Genomic DNA, 13,314 nt, shown 5'->3' with positions numbered 1-13,314 from the left:
CCTAATATACTGTCAATAATAACTATAAACCCCCCAAAAATATATATAAAAAATACTTGTTTCTTCAGTAAAATGTGTGTGTGTGTCACCACATTATCTATTATATATAAACACCCCAATATATATTATATGATAGATAATGTGTTGATTTTATGATTATAAAACAAAACAAAATATCAAACATCCATCTAGTAATCACGACTTACAATAAAAACATCACAGTTGATACGCTGAAATACATTTCAATAAGTAAGTAGGATGTACTTTGCAAAATACTTCTTGTTAATTGGTTGTTTCATCGCTTACTATTTACCCATTGGTCGAATTTTGCATGCGAAATTTAGCAACAGGAAAACGGTGTCGACTAGCTAGCTAGCTGCCATGTAAATATTCTGGAGAGCTAGCCAACTAGTTAAGGATGTTTTTAAGAGCAAACGTATAGCAGCTCCTGAAGAATTGGAGCAAAATGAAATCAGTTTTCATACAAAGTATTCCAAGGTTTGTGTTTTATCTTTTTACTTTTTGTATTAGTAGAAAGAAGACCAACTCGTTGGGCGCGGCCTGTCGTTACAAAGCTAATGATTGTCTCTTCAGCTAAGCTAGTATAAACGTCATTACATTTGTGAAATAACATTAAGTGCTGGTGCAACCTCGGCTGTCAAACAAATGCTACGTGAAAGAGGCGTTGCTGCTAGTCTCACAATTTATTTCAAATGACCTATTCGTGTGTTTTGTTCACATTTCGTTAGTCAATACCCAGCTAAGATGTCATTCGTTTATAGCAGAAACCTGTATAGCCAAGTTACCGCTTGTGTCTACAGCAAACACGATAGTAGTAGTGTGTGGCGTTAGCCAGCTGGTTATCTTACTAGCAAGGTAAATTGGCCAGCATTCAAAACGTTCATCATATGTTTGCCGGTGGGCTCTACTGGTTGTTGAATGTAAGAGATCCAGGTACCTCCGACTGAACATGGATGAGAACAGCTGGCATTATTTTATTTACACCTTGATAATGGTGATAGACCGGTTTACAAGGTAGTTTCTCTTCGTTTTTTCTAAAAACGAAATCTAGACAGCATTCATCTGACATTTATATAGGTTACTAACTTCCAGACCAAACAAATATAAAAACTGCATAGATACTGTATATAACTGTATAGTTATAACCATTACATGATGTAGAGTAGTGTTTCAGTTGGCCAGAAACAAATGTCATCATGGTTGCTTCCCAGATGCTGTGGTGTGTCAAGCATGCTATTTGCTACTGCTGCAGCATGTTAGGGCTTGTCTTGAAAAAGTCAGGAATCTTCTTTTGATTTTTGTATCTGTCTGTATGACACCAACACAAGAACTTTAGAACTGTAAGCCATACCTTGGAGCAATAGCACAGAATATTGCATAGAACATTGATGCAACCCATGTCTAGCAGGGATAGACAACCTTGTTGTGGTACATTCTGAGGGTCAGAAAGAGTTTCATTTAACTTAGGCTACCTCATAGACAAAGTGTGTTCAAACTTGCAGAAGAAGGAGGAGGTGTGTCCAATTCAGCCAGTCCCAGAAGTGAAGAACTGAGCCTGCTCAGGCATTGACAGATTAGATATAGACTACCTAGTCTTTCCGTTTGTTTAAATGAAAACTGTGGCACTCCAGAAACTGGGATTTCTGCACCTGGTTTAAAGAGATTGCACCGATGTGACTGCTTAGTTCCTTGGTGGACCAACCTAAGCAGTTCTGAAACGAGGGAGAAAAAAAATACTATGTTAATGGATGGTGACCTAGGTTGAATTACTTGATTTTGTGTGTTTCTGGAAGGTCATATATATTAGGTTTAGGTAGGGATTTGCTGGCTGGTTTTGGTGTGTGTTTGTTTTTACGATGTTACTGACCCCTCATTTAACTGCTTAACGAATGGGCTACACACTCGCACACCAAGCTTGTGCATTCATCCACAAAGAAGAGGTTTTATTTCTAATAATCTGCCTGAGGAACACTAGGCCCCATTCAATTATAAACTGGAATTGTCCGGGTTAAACAATGTTCAGTGTGCTGGCTTATACTTGAGCCACATAAACTGCAGGTTTATTGCAGAAGGCCGTTTATGATTCAAGCAGTCTTCAAAAGCAAAATATTTACAGTCAAATACTAAACAGGACTACTTTATTTTACATGTTAATCTGTCCAAATACTTTTGGCATCCTTTAATAGGGGGACTAAGCAAATGTACATGCTTTCATTACATACACTTTCATATACTAAACTAAATGAATGCTTACAGTTCACACTTTAACCTAATTTATTAGTTTAGCATCCAAGATGTTTGAAGACCGGTACTTTTTTCATTGTCCAAATACTTTAGGAGTTGATTGGTTTGCCCTTTGCTTAGGACCATTGTCTTGTTCAAAACAATGATGTCCGCTGTTGGATTTCTTTGTACGTGGAAAGTTGCACAGTCCCTGTTGGTGAGAAGCATTCCCACAGCTTGGTGCTACAAACATACTTTACAGTAGGGATGGTGTTTGTTTGAAGAATATCAGTGTTAGGTTTGTTCCACACATAGCACTCAGATCTTTGGTCCAAAAGCTCTATCTTGGTCTCCTCCAACCACAAATCATTGATCATTCAAAGTGATTATTGACCACTTTATGGCTACTTTAACAATTCTACTCCTCGTTTCAGTGCTGAGGTTTGAGAGATTGCTTTTTCTTGGCAATGCCTGGGTGATGTGATGCAGTTTCCACTTCTTGTTTGAGCCAACTGCTCACTGTGATCCGAACACCTCAATTCTATTTTGTACCCTTCTAATCTATGCATTGGTATTATGTCAACTCTAATTTCGGTCGGTTGCTCTTTGGTCTCAGTTTTCTTTTAGATTCTCATCCTGATGAAGGATCCTTCAACAGTGGGATTTAATCTAGAAAATGTGACAGAGACTTAACTTTTTCTCTAGTGATGGTTTTGGGATCTCTTTCGGACTGTTTCTTTCATCTGTGTTAACTGTGAGCTTCCACACCACAGGGGTTGAATACCTATGCCAGCAACATTTCAATATTCCTGACATAAAGCCAATACTTTTCAGTGTACCATTTCTAATTGAGTAAAAATTATGAATTGATCTGGTGTGAATTGTATATATATTTTTTTCTTTGCTGTGTGCTCTGTAGGGTAGAACATCCTCTGGATTTATGACCCATTTTATTCTGTTTCAGTTCTGGTTGTCATTCTCAGCTGCAGCTGTAACCATGGATGCCAAAGCCAACGACAGCACCTTCCCAAGTTTGGTAGACTTGGATGAGTTCCTCACCAAGCACGACTCAAATTTTGTATGGCTTCTTGTGGGTAAGCATTAAAGGGACTGCAGCCTGCAGTGAATCACACCTATTTCTCTGTTATGTTGATTAAAGAGGATGCACTTACATTATAACTCTGAAGTATATGTGTGACCATGTAGCAATTTAAAAAGGATATTAAATAGTTTCACCCATATGAGTATGTGATACCCACAAGTGTATTTCTGTTTCCATTGTGTAATTAGTGGAGGAAACAACTATCTAGCCCCAAATAAAAAAAAATTGAATGCAAAGTTGTTACATACAATAGCATTACATTCCTTGTATCAATTTCAAATATTTTAATTTGTGAGCTTTTAAATGGGTAATTCACTGAATTTAAATTATGTCACTGCCCTAGTGTATGGTTTTCACATGACTAGGAATATCACAGATACTTTAACAAGAAAAGGTAGAGGGTGTCTGTTGTGACCACCATTTACCTCATGCAGGGTAACACATTTCCTTCCCATAGAGTTGATCAGACCTGATGAATGTTTTCCCACTCCTCTTAAATATTTTTTGCCCATGTTGCTGGATTTTGACCGAATCTGCAATGCAGTGCTATGCACGTAGATCCAGAACATCCCATACATGCTTAATGGGTGACCTACCATATCCCGATTGTCACCAAGGGGCAAATGCATCACCCCACCTCCTTCTTGACACACTCTATTCACAGACCAGACATTAGGAAACTGCTGGCCCACACAATGCTGTACTTTCTGTCAGCCACCTGCCGGGTACAGTTGGATGGCAGGTTCTGGGTTTGTGTGGTTTCATGTGGACTGCCAAATGTGGAAGTACTGCCAAATTCTCTAAAAACGAAGTTACAGGTGGCTTATGGTCCAGAAATGAATTCAATTCTGGCAACCTCTCCAGTGGAAATTCCTGTAGTCGGCATGCCAATTTCGTGCTCCCTCAAAACCTGAGATGTTTCTGGTGTTGTGATAAAACTGCACTTTTTACAGTTGAGTGCCTTTTTATTGTATCCAGCACATTTGTGGTGATAATGCTATTTATCAGTTTATTTATGTGCCACAGATAGTTTGGTTTGTATATCAGGTGGATGAATTTTCTTGGCAGTGGAGAAATGCTTACTAATACGGATGTAACAGTTTTGTGCATAACATTGAGAGAAATAAGTTATTTATTCATATGGATAATTTCTGGGGCAAACAATTCTGATGATACATGGGGCAAACATTCTGTTTGTTTAGATTATATTTAGTTCATTTAAAAAAAACAAGGGAACTTAACGTATTTACGAGTGGCAATGATTTTGTTATTAAAAAAAATTTATCCATGTTAAACCAAAAATATATATTACCATTCAAAAGTTTGGGGGGACTTAAAAATGTCATTGTTTTCTGGAAAAATCTCTTTATTTTTTTTTTGTCCATTAAAATAAAAGCCAAGTTCTTCAAAAATACAGTGTAGCCATTGTTGATGTTGTAAATGACTATTGTATATTGAAACAGTTTGAAAGTATCTCCTTATTAACTGGTAGCCATTATATATACAGATAAACAAACATCCCAATATACTATTCCCCCTAACCAATTAAACACTCAGATATAACTAGATTTTGTAGACAGTAAATCAATAATACGGTACAAAATTGTAGGCCAGTATCAAAACCACCTTAGTCTTTCAACAGTTTTGTTTCTGATCAAGAATCCATATTATTTTTGTAGTGTGAAAAAAGTTAAATGCTTTCTGTGTAAAAATCAACCCCACCACTCCATTTCAGTACTTTTTCCAAATGTACATTTTTTGTATACCTGGACAAATCAAGCCGATGGGATTCAACTCACAGGCTGCATGATTGTAGTTGAAGAGTTGCTGGTTTTCCAGGGCTACAAGGAAAATGCACAGACTATTGATGATGTTTCTCGAGGAGTTGGATATCACTAACTTAATATTTACTTCATTATATATTTTTGGGGAATTTATTCGGCATTGATTCCAATATATATTCTTGATTTCGATGGTCTGCTTAACCTTCACCACTCTCCCATGTTGCCTCTATAGTTTTTGATATAAAATGTTTTCAGTCTTTGATTTGTTGTGTGTAGCATATCTTTCACTTGTCATTGATTTATAGCCCCTACTGAACCTGTGAAAAACTGCGAGATTCCGTTTTTGTGTTACTTCTGCATGATGAGGTTGGATTGATTTCCTGCCTGTTGGGCCCTGTCCGGGGCCTCCCCCGGGTAGGGCCACAGTGTCACCGGACCCCCCGTCTCAGTTCCAAGGTGTTACGCTGCTATATTATTGTGCTGGGGGATATGAGGGATGTACTACTAACTTTTCTCAGTTTCCTCCAGTTTTAAATTTTAGAAGGAGATGAGGTCCTGGTCCACACCTGCGGATTACCTGGTTTGGGGGGCCCGTTGCTGTCCCTGTCCTTGTCCACCTGGTCATACTTCTGACCTAGACTCTGGATTTAGCCCAGAGAAATGTATTTATTATTCCAATTGGACTCTTAATATCTCACCCAGCACAGCCAGAAGAGGACTGGTCACCCCTCTGAGCCTGGGTCCTCTCTAGGTTTCTTCCTAAAATTCGACCTTAGGGAGTTTTTCCTAGCCACTGAAATTCAACACTACTGTTGTTTGCTCCTTGGGGTTTAAGGCCGGGTGTCTCTGTAAAGCACTTTGTGACAACTGCTGTTGTAAAAAGGGCTTTATAAATAAATTTGATTGATTGAAGAGACTTGTCAGGTTGTCGGCATAGTTGCAACTCAAGTAAGGTTTTGTGAAATATTTTTAAGGTATCTTTTTACTGCCAGATTTACTCAGTCATATTCAGGTTATTGGTTAAGAGACATGTTAATGTTCCCCTCCTTAGATATTGCTGGCATCAACTAAGGATTGCATGGCACATAATGGACTAGTTCGTCGACTGACCGAATGTTAAAATATATGCCGGTTGTTAATGAAGTTGTTTCTACAGTATCAAACACTTTTATGTTTCATCAGGGATGTTGGCTAAGTGCTCTGTTTCTCTTATAGCCACCATTCTGTCCTGTGGATGGATTATATACCTTACATACTACAACTCCCGCAACATTGGCCTCATCTTAACTCTCATCATCAACCGACTCTACAAGAAAGGCTACATTCATATCGGTGAGTATAAATAAAGTACAACCCCATTTCCATAAAACAGGAAAAATAAAATAATGTAAGTGTAAAATGTAGAGAAAACAGAATGCTATGCAAATCATTTAAACCCTATATTCTATAGAAAATAGTACAAAGACATCATATCAAATGTTGAAACTTAGAAATGTTAGTTTCTTGAAAAAGGTATATCCACTGAATTTTATTCTAGCAACATATTTCACTTTGTTGAATCAATGCCATGTAGAATTAAGGCAGTTCTGAAGGCGAAAGGGGGTCAAACACAGTATTAGTATGGTGTTCCTAATAATCCTTTAGGTGAGTGTATATAAAAGTTAGCAAATCTTTGATGAAGCTGAATCTTTTGTTAGCCTGTCTGAAAGTCAGTGTGAACCTGTGACCTGATCAGATCAGGTTTAACATCACTGTATTTCTCTTTTCTCTCCAGGATCTTTCTCATTTTCTGTACTGTCAGGGAAAGTCATGTTCAGGGATGTGTACTTCATCAATGAAGACATGTCCATCAGGTGCTTACCTTTACACTATTCTGTTTTGTCCTGTGTTATGTTGTGTGTGGTTCTGTACAAACAATACCCCTTAATATTTTATCTACCTCTAATATATTGTGTTTTATAGAATACAAGACGGTTTCCTTATTTTCCGCTGGTGGAAAATGTATAACCCTAAGCAGAAACAGCATGGTGAGTGGGCTGAACGGCACACATTATGGTTTGGATTTGAATATGGTTCAAAGTGATGTTTTCAAAGTTACAAATCAACATAATTCTTGAACATGAGGTCAATGTTATAGATGGGCCTTCCTGATTATTGAACATTGTTTTTCTCTCCAGACCCAAAGGCTGAGACCAGGCTCTACGTGACTGTTAATGGATTTGAGTTCCATGTTTACAACCGCACAGACCTTTATGCACGGTTACAGGAGACCTTTGGGTTAGACCCTACCCTAATTCTGCCCAAAAAAGATGAGGAGCGAGAAAGAGAAGAACGAGAAAAGAGCATGGACAGTGTTAACATCAAAGCAGAGACTCTAGACCCTTCAACATCTTGGAGGTCTCTCATTCCTGTCATAAAAGTCAACATTAGTACTGTGAGTTGCCCATGTTACATTTGAATCTCACACACAATAGTCAATATTCGGTTCTCTGAAAGACATCCTCATTACTGCATTATGTATTTATTCACTATACAGATATGTAAAGTTAAAACTACATAATCTTTACAAGATGTACTTTTCAAATATTGTTTCAATTAACATTTTATTTCTTAAGGGTCGCTTAGCATTTGGGAACCACCACCTTCCACAGACCATGTGTGTAAACTTTGAGGATGCCTTCCTTACCTATGCCACTAAGCCCCCCTCCAGCCATCTGGACCAGTACATGCACATTGTCAAAGGCTCTCTAGAGAATGTCCGTGTCATGCTGGTTCCCAGTCCTCGCTACCTTGGCATGCAGAATGATGAGTGAGTTGACTGTGTACCTGAACCACCTACCCCTAACAGTAACCAAAGGACCAAAAGTACTCAAGCATGCAAAACCATACATTTTTAACATCTTATATTCCGCGAAGAAAAATTATTACAATCTTCTGACATTCTGTGTCGTCTCCTGTAGGCCACCCCGTCTGATGGGAGAAGGGTTTGTGGTCATGCAGTCGAATGATGTGGATATCTACTATTACCAGGATGAACCAGGTATGAATGACCAGTTGCACACAGGTTTTTCTTTTTTTTCTTTGGTCATTGAGAGGATCTTCATGGATGAACTGGAGAGATGGCCTTATTTCAGTTGTGCAAACTTGTAGAAGCGTACCGAAGAAAGAGTCAAAGCAATGATCTCTGCCAAAAGCGCTTCTACATAGTACTGGCTGAAGGGTCTGAGAATGAGAATGTAGGGGATTTTTTCCCCATGGAATTGTCACAAATCTCTAGAAACATATATTTTCATTCATTAGTCATAGTGGAGTGTTGTGTGTAGATGGTGAAAATGTTTTTTATTTTTTATCAATGATTAATTAAGTCTAATAACACAACCAAATATGGACAAAGTGAAGGGGTCTGAATACTTCTCCCATGCGCTGTATATGAATTTGTGTTTGACCAGGTTTTATGAATGTTCTTGTATTTTGGTCTGATTTATATTTTTGGGTTTCACTCTGTTTTCAGGCCTGGTCCCAGAGGAGCAGGAGAGTGGGGATCCAGAGTTGTGTGGGGAAGGAACCAAATTACAGGACCTGCCTCCCTGCTGGGGTCTGGACATTGTCTGTGGGAAAGGAACTGACTTCAACTATGGGCCCTGGGCAGACCGGCAGAGGCACGCACGCGCGCACACACACACATATATACACACACACACACACAAACAAACCATATTTTGCTATTTTCCAGGCTGCATTATCTCTTGTACAGATAAGAGAGTAACTGATTTTACATTGCTTTATGCAGGGACTGTCTGTGGAAGTTCTTCCTCCCAGCAGACTACCAGTCCATGGGTGTTACAGAGGTGGCTCAGCCTGGCAAACCTAGACAGATCCTGGCCTTCGAACTTCGCATGAACATCATTGCAGATGCCACTATTGACCTGCTCTTCACTAAAAACAGGGTACTATTCTCTCTCCCCCTCCCTATCTTTTTGTTACTTTTTCCTTGTATTAATTTATCAATCAAGTCCTGGTTAGGAGCAAGTACCTGCAGGCATTCAACAGTCCATGGATTGGGTTAGACACCTATGTGAATTTTGGCAAACCTAGATAAGTATACAGCAGGGATTTACTCAAATCCTGCATAGCAGGTTTTCAATAATTAAAACATTATTTTCATTAATGTTTTAATGAAAATATTTATACTGTACCTATACACTTGCAATTCAGAAAAAGAAAGTATACTTGTAATTGGGATGCCCTGTTAGTAGTTGTAAGTACCTACGACCATTCTTAGTAAACAATGTGGGATAGAAATTGACTTGAGCGCTACATTTTATCATCTATTTCATGATGTAATAATGTGTCTATTTCATTTTGTTTTATTGCATTTCCTGTTTTTAGGAAACAAATGCCATCCATGTGAATGTTGGTGCAGGCTCTTACCTGGAAGTGAACATCCCTATGACTGTGGGGGAAGCTGGTGAGTGGGACAGTGAATGGTAACTGGGGCTCTTTAGGCAAAGTGGGTGTTTTTAGAACTGTGGTTACAGAGGATGACAGGCATGTAATCAAGTGTTAGTGCAGGGTTCAACTTTAACCATGGCCCGGTGCCAGGAAGACCTAACGTCGGGCCATTAGGCTCAATTTCCCCATTCAAATTCATAGCATCGTATTAGTATCCTTGTCACTCTTCCCGCTTCAGTTTTCGCTTGTTCTCGCATTAAAATGCATCTGGCACTTCTCCCCCCTTGGTGTGGTACAGTACCGGTGTCGTTTTTTTGACTAATAATATTTAACGGCTCGTCTGTTTTGACCAGTCATAGCTCATAGTACATTCTAGAGCAGGACCCAAATATGGTATTGTACGAGGCAAAGCAAATGAGATCATTTTTGTTTTCATGGAAAGAACAGGTTCCATGGGTCAAATGATAATGGCAAGGGACATGTACTTCTGTTCATGTTGTGCGTTCCCGAACAAAAGCCGATAAGGCAGTGTCGTTTATTTAGGGAACAAACAACTCTCCCGACCCTACGACTGCTTCAGTGACCGTCTGCCTGTTCAGAATGAATGAGTTGGTGCGTTGCCAAATTGAAAAACTGATTGCGAACGCCTATCATGTTGTGAAGAGGGAGAAACCATTCACGGACTACATCCAAGACATGTTCTGTTAAATATGGATAATGAATCCATATGGACATGGCTTGTTGACAGTATGTGTCATGTTAACTATACCTGCCTAAGCGCTTGCTAGCAGTGACACACAGGAGGCCTGTCAACCAACTAGTACATGTTCGGTATTGTGACATATTTATGTTACTATAAATGTATTAACGCAATTATTTTATTTTCATGCTTTTGTCCTATCAAATAAGCAAGTATCTCTTAATGAAAAGATAATGATATTTATAGTAGCTTATATTTTGATAGCCATTTATTTAAAGGTAATGATGTGCATTTCATCATTTCGTAAACAGTAATTCCTTGTATCAGCTCATGTCTCACCACGTCCAAATCTTTGGTATAAGTCAATATTCTGATTATATGATATTTACGTACTATATATTTTTTATTTAGTTTGGGACAGTAAAAATACAGTCTGGGCCAGTAGATATCAGACCAACTTGCTCAATAGGGCCAGTGAGAAAAAAAGTTAGCATTGGACCCTGGTTAGTGATATCTCATTTAACAGTATTTCCTTCACAAAAGCTTAAGCTTTGACAGCCAGAATTCATTCTCCTGTCTTTTTTCCAGGCTACTCTCCCACCATCAAAGGCCAGTTGCTCCATGTTGACACCACCACAAGCATGCAGTACAGGACCCTGCTGGAAGCTGAGATGCTAGCTGTAAGCCACAAGCCATATCCAGTCTCCCATTCTCAGATGTTAATGCAACATATTTATATATTTTTTAAATTCATTGTATCATAACTGTGTACAAGCTAATTACCAAGCCACTGAAGAGTTGAATCAGGTATCTAGGGTAACCCGTTGTGAGAATGAACATATGTTAACATGTCTGCTGTCTCTCACCATTCTCCCATCAGTTCCATGTGATTGCGAGCTATCCCCGTGTCTGGAACATGCCCCAGTCATGGAACTGTGAGATAGAGGTGTATAAGGCCACTTATCACTTCATTTATGCCCAGAAGAACTTTTTTACAGGTATGAACTCTGAATTTGGGAATGCAGATTTGTCACTTAGATTTGTGCTTAGATAGACACCGATCCCGAAACCCCAAAGAGCAAGCATAAAACGCTTTCTTGTACCATGGGAGCAATGTTGTATAATATATATATATAATGTGTATGTCAAATAATTCTGGATGTCTTTTTTTCGGTTCATTCCTGTCCTGTAGACCTGATAGGAGACTGGGCTAGCGATAGTGCCCCAGATATCTATTCCTTTGTCCCTTACACATGGAAGTTCAAGGTCCTCTTCCACCAGTTTGAGATGCTCTGGGCTGCCAACCAGCACAACTGGATCGACTGCTCCACAAAGCAACAGGAGAATGGTAAAACAGATGTTGAAGTTAAATTATCATAGTCAACAATTTGCAAGGATAATCAGAATATATTTCATATTGTGAGCTTTTTCACTTTGGTTGCACTTTGGACTTGTGTCACATTTTGGGGCAATTGTAACTTTCTCTTTCAGTGTATCTGGCTGCTTGTGGGGAGACTCTGAACATTGATTTCATGTTGCCTTTTAATGAGTATGTCCCTACAACATGCAATACCAGGTTCTGTCTGAGGGTGAGTAGCTAATAGCAGATGGTATTTTTCATTCTTCATACCCTTGTTGGTTGTTGCCACATGGGCACTTGACTTTGTTTCTGTGTGCTAAACACAGGCTGAAGACACAGACCTGCGTCTTTCCCTGCCAGATTGCCACCCCAGTAGGTACCCTCTGCTCACCCTTGCCAAGGACTACCAGAACAGCAAGTTGCCCCCTGACATGAGCATGCCTGGGGAGAGCCAGAGACATGGTGGCCTGCCCAAACTCAACAAGTCTGGCTGGAGGAACATCACCCACGCAGAGTGAGTCAGATCCACTAGCACTGAATGTTTTCCACTCGTGTATATACCCTTATTTAGTATTTAATGTACTTTGTCAGTGTGTGGTACTGTTTTAATTGAAAGTCAATTTAACAAACATGATGATGATTATTATTATGTAACTACTTCATATGTTCATTTTCCCCCCAGGGCTGGCTGGGTGGACTGTTGGACTGTCCCAAACTTCTTGCTCATAATCGATTACACCTGGCACCCCATCTACCCACAGAAGGCAGACGAGCAGCTCAAGCAGTCCTGTAAGCAGATTCCTTGCATGATTACCTGTAGTTGTATGTTTTATGGTTCTGTCTTGTACTTAATTATGCAAGTGTTTTTCTATCAATGCAGTGTCGGAGATGGAGGACGCCATGCTGTCATCCTTGCGCCCCCCTGAGCACTCGTCTGGGTCCCACCCTCCACCTCCTCACCGCTGTACAACCAACAGTAGGGTAAATACAGACCCCTCAGAGCTGCCCCCTGACAGGCTTCACGTGGAGATGGAGATGTCCCCTGACTCTCAGATCATCCTCTACGGGCCCATGCTCAAAGCCCTCGTATCCATCAAGGTACAGTCAAAACTTTAACATACTGAACTATGCAGGGCTTCAAACTAAATCTTCAGTCCATCAGCTGCTGTTGGAGGAAGAAAAAGCCAGTAAAGCAATGGTGATAATATCACTCTTTGTGACTACCTGCCAGCATTCAATAAACAATTATTTACAATGCCAAAATCTACCAGAATTTGAGGGTGTTCATTTTAGGCCTTGTAACCAATAGTATGCAAACTCATAGTCCTCAACCAACACCCCTTAGAGATTGTGAATGAACATTTTAGAACATTTTAATTATTTGCCAATTTTGTTTAGAAAAAATCACAGGATTTATCTGTTCAGCCATCCTGCTCTCCCTTGTTCAGGAGAACTACTTTGGCGAGGATGACATGTACACAGACTTTGAAGAGGTGGTGTCTAGTCCGGTGCTGTCCTCCTTGTCCACCTCCTCCACTCTGGGCTGGTCTCCACTTGGCCTGGACGATGACAGGAGGGATGCAACCACTGTACATCCCCTGTCCTTGCGCCCCTGGGACATTACTGTCCTCATCAACCTGTACAAGGTACACGGACGCCTGCCTATGGTAAG

The 13,314-nt window shown here is 39.8% G+C and overlaps 1 protein-coding gene across 11 annotated transcripts in view; it reads left to right on the top strand.

Moving 5' to 3' along the window:
* The first annotated feature begins 355 nt into the window (after positions 1–355).
* kiaa1109 (KIAA1109 ortholog) overlaps positions 356–13,314 on the top strand; it is a 78,526-nt gene continuing 65,567 nt past the window's right edge. For all 11 annotated transcript variants that reach the window (XM_034297553.1, XM_034297554.1, XM_029125648.2 and 8 more), the window contains exons 1-19: positions 356–498; positions 3,209–3,338; positions 6,346–6,462; positions 6,905–6,983; positions 7,093–7,157; positions 7,308–7,564; positions 7,746–7,939; positions 8,091–8,170; positions 8,642–8,789; positions 8,921–9,077; positions 9,520–9,598; positions 10,871–10,962; positions 11,163–11,280; positions 11,475–11,630; positions 11,774–11,871; positions 11,969–12,156; positions 12,325–12,431; positions 12,523–12,740; positions 13,091–13,309. In XM_034297553.1, the coding sequence (XP_034153444.1) occupies positions 3,242–3,338; positions 6,346–6,462; positions 6,905–6,983; positions 7,093–7,157; positions 7,308–7,564; positions 7,746–7,939; positions 8,091–8,170; positions 8,642–8,789; positions 8,921–9,077; positions 9,520–9,598; positions 10,871–10,962; positions 11,163–11,280; positions 11,475–11,630; positions 11,774–11,871; positions 11,969–12,156; positions 12,325–12,431; positions 12,523–12,740; positions 13,091–13,309 (2,469 nt within the window). In that variant the 5' untranslated portion in view covers positions 356–498; positions 3,209–3,241. The remainder of the gene's footprint in view (positions 499–3,208; positions 3,339–6,345; positions 6,463–6,904; positions 6,984–7,092; positions 7,158–7,307; positions 7,565–7,745; positions 7,940–8,090; positions 8,171–8,641; positions 8,790–8,920; positions 9,078–9,519; positions 9,599–10,870; positions 10,963–11,162; positions 11,281–11,474; positions 11,631–11,773; positions 11,872–11,968; positions 12,157–12,324; positions 12,432–12,522; positions 12,741–13,090; positions 13,310–13,314) is intronic.

The sequence above is a fragment of the Esox lucius genome, chromosome 15 (assembly GCF_011004845.1).
Source record: "Esox lucius isolate fEsoLuc1 chromosome 15, fEsoLuc1.pri, whole genome shotgun sequence".
In the NCBI taxonomy this organism is placed as follows: Eukaryota; Metazoa; Chordata; class Actinopteri; order Esociformes; family Esocidae; genus Esox; species Esox lucius.
Note: the sequence above shows the minus strand (reverse complement) of the source record. Positions and strands in the feature narration are given on the sequence as shown.